Source organism: Anneissia japonica, unplaced genomic scaffold, assembly GCF_011630105.1.
Source record: "Anneissia japonica isolate Jap-2015-1 unplaced genomic scaffold, ASM1163010v1 scaffold288121_len269371_cov247, whole genome shotgun sequence".
Taxonomy (NCBI): Eukaryota; Metazoa; Echinodermata; class Crinoidea; order Comatulida; family Comatulidae; genus Anneissia; species Anneissia japonica.
The window spans coordinates 75,334-89,261 of NW_022752873.1; the positions used below are offsets into that span (position 1 = coordinate 75,334).

The 13,928-nt window shown below is 33.2% G+C and overlaps 2 protein-coding genes across 2 annotated transcripts in view; one reads left to right on the forward strand and one right to left on the reverse strand.

Annotated features, from left to right (window-relative positions):
* LOC117122372 (histone RNA hairpin-binding protein-like) overlaps positions 1-3,765 on the forward strand; it is a 6,016-nt gene extending 2,251 nt beyond the window's left edge. Inside the window, exons 3-7 of the mRNA XM_033267923.1 lie at positions 432-530; positions 941-1,129; positions 1,340-1,465; positions 2,061-2,219; positions 2,749-3,765. Coding sequence (XP_033123814.1) covers positions 432-530; positions 941-1,129; positions 1,340-1,465; positions 2,061-2,219; positions 2,749-3,268 — 1,093 coding nt within the window. The 3' untranslated portion in view covers positions 3,269-3,765. The remainder of the gene's footprint in view (positions 1-431; positions 531-940; positions 1,130-1,339; positions 1,466-2,060; positions 2,220-2,748) is intronic.
* A 307-nt stretch (positions 3,766-4,072) lies between these two features.
* Positions 4,073-13,928, reverse strand: part of LOC117122373 (casein kinase I-like) — a gene marked incomplete in the record, with an annotated part of 17,007 nt that continues 7,151 nt past the window's right edge. The window contains 4 exon segments of the mRNA XM_033267924.1: positions 4,073-8,193; positions 8,616-8,769; positions 9,388-9,527; positions 10,343-10,441. Coding sequence (XP_033123815.1) covers positions 7,927-8,193; positions 8,616-8,769; positions 9,388-9,527; positions 10,343-10,441 — 660 coding nt within the window.

Sequence of the window (13,928 nt, forward strand, 5' to 3'; positions counted from 1 at the left end):
AATATTGAATCCCAACACGATGGCGTGTATTTCAATACTTGGAGTATGTATTATACTTTCTTATCTGAGATTAATCAGTGGACCTTTCGGTTTAAGTGTATACTAATTCCAGTAAACTTGTTTTTGGAAGCTGAAATTTTTTACTAAACATAATTTTTGGATGTTCATATTAGTATTTTGCTTATTTCTAGTCCACTTTATTTTTAAAATGTGGTTTGTATTAGATGAATTTCTAAATATAGCTGGGTAGGATTCATTAACTACACAATAGTATAATCCAACATTTGACACTCCTCCCTTTGTCTTAAGTATAATAGAACCTACTTAAAATTTATCTTTGTTTTAATTGTTAACGAAAATCCAATGTCTTTATTGATCACAGTAGACTCATTTCTATTCTTTGGTTATACATATTTTTCTTTGGTTTATAGATTGACGAATGGTTATTCAAAGGAAAATCAAGAAATGCAGAGGAGAGAAAACAAAATAACTGAAAGGGACTCAGATGGGCTGGAGAAAAACGTCCATGAGTAAGTTATACTTATTTTCACAAGCTTACATTTTTACCAAATATATGAATGTGTTGTTAATTGTATTTTTTTTTTTACTGATTAAATTTCCTAGTGTAATTTTTAGAGGTCTAATTTAGTCTCAGATTTTTATATATTTATGTTATATGTTCAATTTCACAATTTGGAAATTGCAATAAAGTTTATTGAATTTAAATTCAATTTAAAGCTTACAAAACTAATTCTAGCACCTCCCATTTTCTGACCACATTAATGGAATTCCCACATGGGGCTTGAGTGTGTGTTCCATATGTGCTTGATCCAGTGATCCGGGGGTAATAATGTTCAAGCGCTTCGAGGTTGTGTCAACGTGAGGCGCTATATAAATCCAGAATTATTATTATTATTATTAATTTTCTAAACCACACCAGCTACACGCCAGAGCGCAGAAGGGTCACCAGTCGCACCATGAGTGAAAGCAGTTCATGCAGTGACTGGGGTAGTATGGTAGATGAGTTTGAGTACCAGCGAACACGTGTACTTCAAGATATGGCCCGGTACAAACGGAAACTGCTACTGTCAGAAGAAAACAGATTCACTTCTGCTGAAGTAGACAAAATGTGAGTTTCTCTTTGAAATTTTATTATTTAAAATGTCAAATTAAATTAAAAATTATTCATTCATTGTTGAAAGTAATGGACCTCATAAGTAGTACCAGGACCAAGAATATTCATTCCCCAGGGCAGGATATGGTGTAAAAGAACACTGATCGTCTGTGCAGCTTAAGATATAAAATTACCCAGCTAATATAAAATGTCTCTATGTTTCAGTGAACCAAAAAGGGAGCCTAGAACCGTTTTGGAGGTGGACGAAGTTGTACTGATTCGACGTCAAAAACAAATAGACTATGGAAAAAATACAGAAGGTTATCAAAATTACATAAAGGCAGTACCAAAGTAAGAAAACTAAGCATTATGCCAAAATATATTTTTCTTGCCCAACCAACCTTTTTACCATACCAAAATGCATGGGGTGAGTGTGAAGCTTAGTTTCCATAAAGTTGTGAGAAGTTATCGCCGAGCATGATTTTAAACTGAGACTGTGCTTGGTCTTTTGGCCTTGTAAATATTAAATATACAGAAAACATTATAAAGAACCCAGTACATCTTTCGAGACGAGTAGGAGATTACCCTGGTGTACTGGTCCATACATACCCTGTAGTGGACAGATTAGAGTAGCTGATACTAGACATGAAGAGACCCTTAGGGTAGGAGAAAGTTACTGAATTAGCAATATATAGTCTACGCTTTGAGCACTCTGATCTTCAAGAAATAGCGCATAATGCATGTATTATCATCTGGAAATACATGAAGGCAGTACCCAAGTCAGACAATATTTTTATAAATGTTTAACAATATCATAGAAGAAAAATTGTGGTGGCCTTTTGTATGCAGAATATAACTACCTAATTTTCAATTTTAAAATAAATAATACATTATATAAAAATTTAAAAAATGTATGTTTGTATTAAATTTGATTTCATTTCCTAAGGAACAAACGTATCAAGAACAAGCATGTTGTCACGCCTAACAAGTTTAAGCTTTACAGTCGTCGATCTTGGGACACGCAGCTGCGACAATGGAAGTTAGCCCTGCATGAATGGAGCAGTGAGGGAAGAAAATGTTGGAATGAAAAGAGGAAAACAAGCACGTAAGTAAAAATGACTCATGTTAATTTAGTTAATAATTGCAAAATAGTTGATATCAAAAGAAAATGTAGTCATATCAGCCGGACAGTGCATTCAACAATTCAATAGACAGGCCTGGAAAATATGTTTTTGTGCCTCTGCTTATGAAAATTATCTTGATAAAATGCCTCCAGTACCTGTAATCTTTACAACAAACCAAACAGTACTGGTGAAGTGGATAACTTTCTTCCTTCCTTATTGTATCACAAATTCAGATTGTATTATTCTACTACACAATGATGAAATATGAATAAACTCCAACTTTAATTAAAATGTAGGTGTTGGTTTGCCTATTGCATATATAATAGTTTGTTTGTATAAATGTTTGTTTTCCAGCATATTTGCTGTCTATCCCAGCACCAAAATATTTAACAGATACATGTCTTAAATTAAACCATCTTTCAAACATAAATACACAGATTTTTTTTTAATAGCTAAAATTGACTGAATGTTTTGTGGGGTTCACTTTCATCATTTGTTTCATCCTTATAGGAAATCTCTACGCTTCAATGACTTCAACAGTGATGAAACTCAAGATATGGAAGTGGAGTGCTCATCGTTGGACACCTCATTAACTTCCGGGTACAGTGATGAAATCTCGACATCCGTCCGTAGTTGTACACCGATAGACTCAAATTGTGAAGATGACGACATATCCGATGAACAGTGTGTGAATGTCAATGATTTACAACCAAGACCTCTCCACCCATCAGAAGCTCAGTATACTACTACGACTCCAGCTGCAACACCAATCATCTCTGATGCAGTAGCGCCCTCTATCTCTCCACAGACACATTTTAACCCTGCAGCTCTCATTGCAGCCCTCCAACATCACGGAATGATTGCACCTTTTGGTCACGATGCCACCGTAAATGCAGAGAATGTGACACCACATCAGAGCCATAATAATAATGGAATTGTATCCGAACCAAGCCTACAACATGATGCCAACGTCTTTGATGAGTTTAATCTTGATGCATGTTTTCTACACGATTCTGAGTACACAATTTAACAGGAATGGAAAGGTTGACTAAGCCTAAAACTTGATGCCAATGTTCAATGAGTTTAATTTTAATGTGTTTTCTACATGATTACTAGTACTGTACACAGATGTTTGTGTTTCCACTTTTAAAGTTTAAAAGTATTATAGTGTAGCTAAATTTTTATCATGTAATTACTACTGAATTTTAAACTGAATTTGATATTTCACTTAAATTTTAAATGTCTCGGATTTTACTCCATAAACTTTTTATTGTCAATTATTTTTTAGAAACCTTTCTTCTATTTTCAGTTTAAAAAGGTGGTATAAATTACCACCATTCACCAATTGCAACTGTGTGTTCCAATTTAGGAAATTCTTGCCTAACCTTAAGAATATAGTGTCAATGATGTACAGTATTTCAAAACAAAATTTTTAAAGTGTTTTAACTCAAATGACTATAAGATAATCCAACTGTTGATTCCAAACTTTACAAAAATGTAAATAAGTTGTTTTTATGCTGATATTTTCCAATAATGGATTAATAAAAATAAAAAGCTGTCTTTTATACACATCTAGATGTGTATAAGAGACAGCAGTAGACTCATTTCTATGCCTTAAATTTATAAATCGGAAGAAATATTTTTCAGAGATTTCAAGAGGTGGGCGTAATAAAAATAGAGAAAAACCTTTATTTTTGTCTGAAATTTCCAGTTTTTCCCGGCAGCGGTGCGCTAATTGACCAAAAATAAAATTTAATTTTTATTCTAAATTATCAATATTGGAGGGTGGCAGGTTAGAGGAAAAAGGTATAAAAAAAAAAGTAACTAGAAGTAATACTTGAAAATTGCAACCTGTTTTGAACAATTTATTTCTTAAATGAACTGAGTATGGAAAGCATACATATCAAGATATACATCGGTTCTCACTGTACATTAAAGGTAAATTCATCAAGTTTATTTTAGTCTACTCACAACATCGGTATGTAATTACAAGCGAGTTGACAGCGCCCTCTCTGAGGTCTTATTGCATTAGGCCTCAAGTAATCAATCCAGGAACAAATACAATATTAGTAGAAATTGAAACTCTTATATCACTTGGTTTGTTTTAAATCATAATACTGTGGAAATATAATCTCGGATATAGTGTACTATTGGGGAATTTTCAACAGTGTAATTTACATATTTGATTTTCATGGTGCAACAGAATCCCCACAGAAGAATGTTACATACTCAGCAACATATCGCCATGGTAAATACTGAATGCACATTTCGATGGATGCTTTGAAAACTTCACATTTAATATTATTTGCATACTACAAAATCCTTTTCCAAACTATGAATACGATCCATTGAAATTTCTGTACAAACTAAAACACAAGGTGCCAATACCATGCTACATGGACTGTCCCTCTACATGCAAATTAATCCTGCATGTGGTATATTGAATAAATACACTTATGGACCATTACATTTGCACTAGCTAATAAATCCACACATTCTGTATGGCTACTTTAGAATTACAGAGATACCATTAGCAATCTGGCCTTTAAACGGCCTCCTACATGCTTTGAATATTGGCTCTACTACTCACAGAGTACACAAAGCTGTCCAACGAATTACCCAAATGAGGAATTACAAAACTTGCAACTTAAATACCTTTAAAAATACCCGTTAATAAGAATTACCCAAACAAGAACCCAAATGAATCATAGCTAAACCTCAATGAAGCTGAATACAAGGCTGTTGACCATAGTGACCGCTAGTGGCAATGTCGTGCCCTGCACACTGGCGTACCAAGCTGCACATCAAATATGACATATAGCCTACTCATCAAATTCATTTTAATATCGTTTTAAAAATATTGAGTTTTAATATTTTTATCATTTTGGAAATGACTGGACCAATAAAAACATTAAAAGTAAAACAAATAAATACAATAGAAATTATGTTATTAATGTTAAGATTATGGGGTATGGATTTGTTGTTTTTAAAAAATAAAAAACTATCCTTTCAGATATTGTATTAGGCTGTTAAATTTATAAACAAGATTTAATAAAATGAAAATACCTATCCATTTTGTATATGAAAATATGTGTATTATGGAAAATGCACTTTATTACCTCTATTCACTATTATATGAATAAATAAGATATGGAAATACCCTAAATTACCTCTACCCATTATACAAATATGAAAATACACTTTTTTACCGTTACCCATTATTATTATAAAACCTATTATCATTATTTAACAATAATAATTATTAATAATATTAATAATAGTAATATATATATTATTAATTAATAATTATTATTACACTAATATAGTAAATATTGAAAATGTCATTATTACCTTGACCTGACTTATATTTACTGTATTCGTATAATACTGTAATGCGTTGTATAATAGTAATAATGGGTAAACGTAATAAATATGAAAATACACTTTATTACCTTTACCCATTAATATTATACAATTCATTATTAATACAGTAAATATTGAAAATGCCATTATTACCTCTACCTGATTAAAACATAAAACATTAACAATTATTAAATTAGTCTGAAATGAATTTATAATTGTTTTGCATTTAGGCTACCAAGTACTAACCCTGCTAGCAAGGCACAACATTCTCATTCACTTGTATCCAGCTTTCAATTTGAAAATTAAGTTTTGATTAATTTTGGTCTAATTTTAGTGATTTCGGTTTATTTGTGGTTTCCTTTGTGTCATTTTGATTCATTTTATTTTTAATTTGGGTAATTGTTTTTCATTTAGGTATATTCGTCGAGCCCCACAGACAATATTAGCAATACTAATTGCCTTTTTAACAGCCTCCTATATACTCTGAATATTACTTCTCATTGAGTATCGGTACTGTACTACAAGGAGATGGCTTTAGCAGTACAATCTGGCCTTTAAGCCGCACCTACATGCTTTGAATAATATACTCTTGCTTCCAATCTCTTAATTTATGTATGGAATTCCCATAGTAGAACATTTCTTAACACCTAATTTTTATAAATAATTTAAATTAGCCTCAGCCAATAGCGACAGGCATGAAGATACATCCCTTGCATACTCACCCCTTTCAAATATCACCCTGGGACCCAACATGAATTATTTCATTGACTTAAAAGAGGCCAAAGAAACACATGTTCACAAACAATTTGGGGGTTGTTGAATTCTCAGGGTCATCTTTTCCTTGATTATTTAAAACTCCATCTCATTGACTTCTTATCACATTCAAGATATGAATTTGTGTTTGTTTCACTCAGTATCTGAACTGGGCCTATGAATTACAGTACATCCTTTCTGTTATTTCATTTTTCTAATCTAGAATCAAAATAAGTAATTTATAAACTCTCAAAAAATTGCATGTTCTTAACTACTGTAAATTAAAAAATTAAAAGTATTGCAACAAGTACTATGGTTTCAAAATATACTTACATAATAGCTAACTGTAATATTTTTTATCTTTTGCATGAAGAAGGGAATGTTAGTGAGGGAATGCTGAAGAATGTAGGGAATGTGTAAAGAGAAAGAGATGTATGCACTAAAATGGGGAGGAATGCAATGCAATTTTTGGTAAACGATAAAACAACATTGAATTATGTATATTTTGCACTTACAATAGATAACAATAAAAATCCAAACATATTCTCTGTGAAGATTTTATAATCATAACATAAAAATATTGTTATAATTATCAGAAATGTAGAATTTCAAATTCAAATTAATTAAAACAGAAGTACTGTAAGACACTCAGTGTTAAATGTCTATCCAACTGTACTAGTTGAATTTTAAGATATATTAAAATCTCATATTGCAGTTTAGCAAACTTTTCATCATACAGTATAAAGCAAATCAATCAACATATTTAACAGATTAATAAATTTATTAATTATTTCAATTTGTTGTGTGAATATCACATAACAAATCAAATTGTTCAAGAAGTAAAATAATTTAACAAACATATACCTTAGATGTGAAATGATCTTAACCAATCAAATTGCCTCCGTTAATATTATTAATGTAACATCTTTTCCAATCGCAAGCTTACACCAGAAAACTTAACACAATCTATTTCAATTTATACTTTTGTCATTTATCTCGTATGTACATAGTTGTTTTTACGCTGCAATTTAAAATCTCAATTCTGTTTTGTTTCTTTCATTACATAACACACAACAATCACTAACACCCAATAATGACTGATACTGATGTGTTACCAATAAGTAATTCCCACATCATGGATACATGTGCTCCCACTGAGTATTTCCCACATCATGGATACATGTGTTACCAATGAGTAATTCCCACATCATGGATACATATGTTACCAATGAGTAATTTCCACATCATGGATACATGTGCTACCAATAAGTAATTCCCACATCATGGATACATGTGTTACCAATGAGGTATTCCCACATCATGGATAAATGTTTTACCAATGAGGTATTCCCAAAACATGGATACATGTGTTACCAATGACTAATTCCCACTTCATGGATACATGTGCTCCCATTGAGTAACTCCCACATGGATATGTGCTCCCAATGAGTAATTCCCACATTATGGATACATGTGCTCCCAATGAGTAATTCCCACATCATGGATACATGTGCTCCCAATGGGTAGTTCCCACATCATGGATACAGATGTGCATTCCGAATGACTGCGACTTCATGGATACATAGACGTGTGTTTAGCCGACATCATTGTCTTCACATGTGGGTCCATTTTCATATGCGAACGCATTGTCTGTGAGCTGGTAACAGTCTGGGATGCTTTCTGTTTCAGCATCGTCCAATCAAATGTATAATCATACTGATGGTTCAAAGTTCGAAACAGAATACGGAACAACTGACGTAAATACATATAATCTGGAGCTTCTTCGAAACGGAGGCCGCGACAATATTTCAAGTACATTGCAAATTCTGCAGGAAAACCCTAAAAAGAGGAACGTAAATCATAAATTGGTTGTAATATGGAATATAATATATAAAGGTCTATGACCGAAAGTTCTTGATTTTGTTTTCAGACTAATTTTGAGTTCCGTTTACATACTTCATTGCCTGTGCAGTTCAAATAAATAGCAAGCTGTAATAAAATATTATAATGTCTCTTGTATCATCTGAGTATATTAGGCAATTTTTTTTTTTTTTTTTTTTTTTTAAATGCTCCATACTACTGAGCCAGATGTTCATATAGCAACCACCAAATTAAGCAAATTTCATGTGAACAAAATACTGCATGACTTTCTTGTCAAATATTAAACTCAGATGATGCTTGGAACAGATTAATCAGCCCGAGATTCTATTAACAAAATTCCATCAATATACAAGAATCTTGATAAACAAATGGAAATGTACCCTGCAGAGCATTTCTGGAGTAGTAGACATCTTCTTTTCACTTATCCTATCATACTTCTGCTTTTTAGTTGCTGCCTTCAGGCCTTGCCAGGGCAATACACCAATATTAAAATACATCAGAACGTAGCCTAGTGACTCCATGTCATCTCGTCGACTACCAGAAAGCAAGAGAAATAGATGAGAAATGAACGGCGAGTAAATAGTTGTAACAACAAAAATCTTGGTCCTTCACATGGATCCAGGGAATGGAATGATCTTACGCACTATGCCATAACTCTACTGCACTGATGTTGCAATAAATTAATACAACAATGACGGGGGTGGCAGTGATGATGGTGATAGGATACAAAGTTATTTACTCAGAATGAGCCTTGTGATTGTTTTAGCAAATATTGGTCCATTTTTTTTTTCATTAAATTTAATTTATTTTACCGAAAACAATTACAATAAAAGGATAAAAACAGTCAGAAGAACAAAAATGATAAAATACATGTTGGTCTCTGATTCCCCACAAGGGCTGGCGGGATAACTAAAAAATAAAATTAGTTACTGTCAAAGTGGATCTCCATCCGATGTGGGGAATCAGCAAACAAAAAAACACAAAGAAAATGTACAATAAGTATAAATTTAAATTACAATATAGAAAATAATAAGCATTTCAATTACAATCATTAGAAGCATCATTACTATTTTAAAAATATATATCCATGATGGCTTTTGTAATAATAGAAATGAATTGAATTCTTGGATAAAAAAAATGTTTGCTACTAACCTTTGCTCAATGCCAAGGTGGGCATTGATGCTGGCATACCTGGCAGTTCCTGTTAAATTTTTATCTTCCCTGTATGGTATATGTTGCCTTGTTCTGCTGTCACGGTATTTCTTTGCTAATCCAAAATCTATCATAAATAACTGAAAAAAAAATACATTTACAAGGCACTCCAAATTTGTTCTGTTTTTTAGATATGTATTGTATAAAACTAGTCATTTTTAATGCAGCTCAATTGTACACTATATAACAGCAATTTTTGTATGTGTTTTTATATAATCATTAGTCTATACTAATTTCAATATATTGTTTAATTTTTATTTTGCTGTGTTTTTGTTCAATATTTTTCATTGTGCTGTTAAGAAAAAGCTTTCTGTATTCTGTTTTGACAAAAACCCATCATGAACTCCTGAAAAATGAACTTTAACCTTTCAGATTAAAATACAAAGTATGATTTGTCTCTAGCAACTACAATAAACATAAATTTAGTAGGCCTATAACAGTTGTGATTTTCTCCAATCCACAGAGTCATTTGTTCCTAACAAACCTAAAATTTAAGCTGAATGTTTATATAGACGGATTAGAGTTAAGTGTATAAATAGATAACTGAAGTTAGATATATACAGATAAACACCAACAATGCTTGAAGAGGAACATATGGAATAGCTCTTCAACGAAAAGTTCCATGAAAAAAAGTGTCTTTAGCAGGATTTGAACATTTTGCTATCAAGGCAAGTATCATACCATTAGATAATCGAGAGCAAACAATATAGGCACAATTATAGGGGCTTAGAATTTTGTTTTTTACAACAAAATGGGCAATTTTAGATTTCATACTGCACCTTCGACGGAAATATAGGTGGAAAGGGCTTTGAATTTTAGAGTCACTTCACTTATTCCACCAGGGGACACAATAAGAGGGCGTGTCTTAATTCTAACAATAGGGGGCAGTACACACCTGATTACAATGTCTGCCTATGCCCATCAGAAAGTTATCTGGCTTGATGTCGCGATGTATAAAATTCTTGTTATGTACATACTCAACACGACTCATCATCTGCAAATATAAAAAAAACTCATGTCTGTATCAACTGGTATTACTAGCACCCCAATGGGCACTTATTACTTACTAGCACAACAATGGGCACTTATTACTTACTAGCACCCCAATGGGCACTTATTACTTACTAGCACCCCAATGGGCACTTATTACTTACTAGCACCCCAATAGGCACTTATTACTTACTAGCACCCCAATGGGCACTGATTACTTACTAGCACCCCAATAGGCACTTATTACTTACTAGCACCCCAATGGGCACTGATTACTTCCTAGCACCCTATTAGGCACTTATTACTTACTAGCACCCCAATAGGCACTTATTACTTAAACTAGCATCCCAATGGGCACTGACTACTTACTAGCACCCTAATAGGCACTTATTACTTACTAGCACCCAAATAGGCACTGATTACTTACTAGCACCCCAATAGGCACTTATTACTTACTAGCACCCCAATAGGCACTTATTACTTACTAGCACCCCAATAGGGACTTATTACTTACTAGCACCCCAATAGGCACTTACTACTTACTAGCACCCCAATAGGCACTTATTACTTACTAGCACTCAATGGGCACTGATAACTTACTACACCCCAATAGGCACTTATTAATTACTAACACCCCAATAGGCACTGATTTAGCACCCCAATAGGCACTTATTACTTACTAGCTCCCCAATAGGCACTTATTACTTACTAGCACCCCAATATGCACTTATTACTTACTAGCACCCCAATAGGCACTATTACACCAAAAAAGCACAATTCCTCGGGTATAAGCCCACCCCTACTTTGGTGCCCAATTAGCCTTTCTTCAGGCAAAAGCCAATAGTATGACTTACAAATTTTCTCAGAAAACATTATACTGTATTAAACTAAGTAAAATAATACTGTATTCTGTATTAAACTAAGTATACAAATATTATACTGTATTAAACTAAGTATACAAATATTGTACTATACTGTATTAAACTAAGTATACAATACAGTGATGACAAAAAAAAATTTGCCCAATTTTGTGCACAAAGGGGGAGGGGGATGGGCTTATATCATAACTACGATAAATGCCTACAAAACATTGAATATTGAATAAATGTTACTACATTAAAACATTGAGAACAAAGATACCCAGAGCTTCCTTAGTGAAGTTGATGAATGACATAATTCAAGAATTTTTGCAGGATATAATATGCACCATCATAACTGTGCTACAGATTGTTGGTTAGCAAGCATTCTGTTTCACTTTTCATATGGCTAACAACATACATTTTGTATTTCTCTTAAATAAAAAGATGCATGCAGTTAAATTAGTTGACCTTTTAATATTAAATCCTATCTGTCTGTTGGCATTTCATTGACTATGCAAAGCGTCAACAAAAATTACTTCAGTTCATTTATTATAGGATCCAAGTGTGACATGAATCCTTGACTCTATCTTCATTATTATTATTTTAGGATGTCTTAGGATTATTTTTGGAACCACATCCTATTTGTTAATATCAACGTACAACATCTCAGATCTCCTACATTTAACTACAGTGTATTTGCTTTTTATTTCCTCTTTGTATTATTATGATAATGACTTTGATGATCTAGATTAGACTAAAACTTGAGGTATAACATTATCTGACTGATCGACTGACAATCCCCATTTAAAAAAAATTTAAAGTGCAACACAACAATTTATAAAATTTATTAATTCTCATGACTGTGTCAGAACATTCAGGGAACAGTTAAATTACATGGAAACATCTTGAACAGAACATCAAAGATTATAACTGGTGTTACCGTCGCTCTTATCATAATCAACTGATAAACAATTTACAACTAATTACGACGACCCAATTGCTTTGCGCATGCTCGCTATTGTGTAAACTACACGATCTAATACTTCCTGCATCGTGTTCTCATGGTGATCGGCGTCGTATCAACCATGATCATACCAGGGAACAGTTAAATTACACCACATAAATGTTATACAGAAACGATACATGGGGACTAGGCCTACATCGCGACGATTGTTTTAATATTTTGCAAATATGCTCGATGGCTAACGGTCTATATTCTATTTTAAAATACCAATCAAATAGTAAATCTAGAGTGTCAATATTTTAACTATCAACAGTTTGACATGGATTTGGGCCCAGATACAAGGACGCCTAGTACTGTACTGTTGGAGGCGCCGGGCATTACAGGCATCCTAGCATGGACGTTTGTTGCGAATGCTTTTTCCGTTTAGCCTAGAGACCTAGAATACTAGAGTTGCCCACCTCTCTCTAGTTATCCTAATACAGTCGGCAGATATAACTCGCTAGGACTGTTAATCATGTATCCATAATATTATTTAACAAATAAAATTATATTAGGCCCTTATGCCTGTGTTCACTGTTAAACATACTTGTGACAGTGGAGTATAAGTGGGATGGTGTTTTTATGCAGGGAGTTGGTAGTTTATGTTGCTGTAATATTGTACTCCTCTCCTGTACGCTATTTTATTGTTATTTATTGAATTTATGATGTAACAATTAACAGGAAAAAAAAAATGCTTGAAAATGACGAGCATTTGTGGCATTTTAAAACTGGAAAAGTAAGTAACTTGGCACATTGCAACTTCATATACTTACCAGAAAATGATTTAGTACTCTGCTTGCTTAGTAAATCTTGCCATGTTAGTTAGGGAACAGGTTTATCACATATGTAAAATGGTCTCAAATAAGTCGTCATGTGTCAACTTGCTTTATATTTGTTAAAAACACAAAAAGAGTTTAAAAAGAAAATGACTGGTTTGAAGTCTAAGGCCAAGTTGCTGATGGTGGTGATATTTTCATACTTGTTGCTGAACTGTCGGTACCGCGCATCTATGATCAAACAACTAGAACACAGCAGGAAGTTAATTAACTTGAACAATAGCGAACAATAGCGAACAATAGGAACTCAATCGGATTAGCATGCCTTAGAGATCATTCCATGTAATTTAACTGTTCCCTGGTACATTTAAACATAGAGGAATCTCCTCCATGATTTAAGCAACCTAATTTCATGTTGACTTGTTGTGACACTAGCTTGGTTCACGTCGAACTTTTATCTAGATATACATCCACTTAACTAGTTAAAAGTTCGACGTGAACCACTCAATTATAGCTAAGCTAGTTAAAGGAATTAAGTCACTTAAGTTAAGTGACTTAACTTTACTAGAATAACGGTAAATTAACTTGCTTAACGGTAAAGTCGGCTCGGATTACAAAGACACGATTACGTAACGTAGGCATCTAAGCCAGCTTTGTTGTATTGTACCACCATTATCATCTTCTGGCTGGCAACAACGTACTTCAACAATGCTAACAACATCATGGAAGTAGTCTCATTAGTCTGGTTTTCAGAAATTATTTGTAATATTTTGGGTAAACACCCAGCAAACGTCCGTTTTACGAATAGTCGATATTACCAATGACCTTTGCATCATCGACCAAGTAATAACG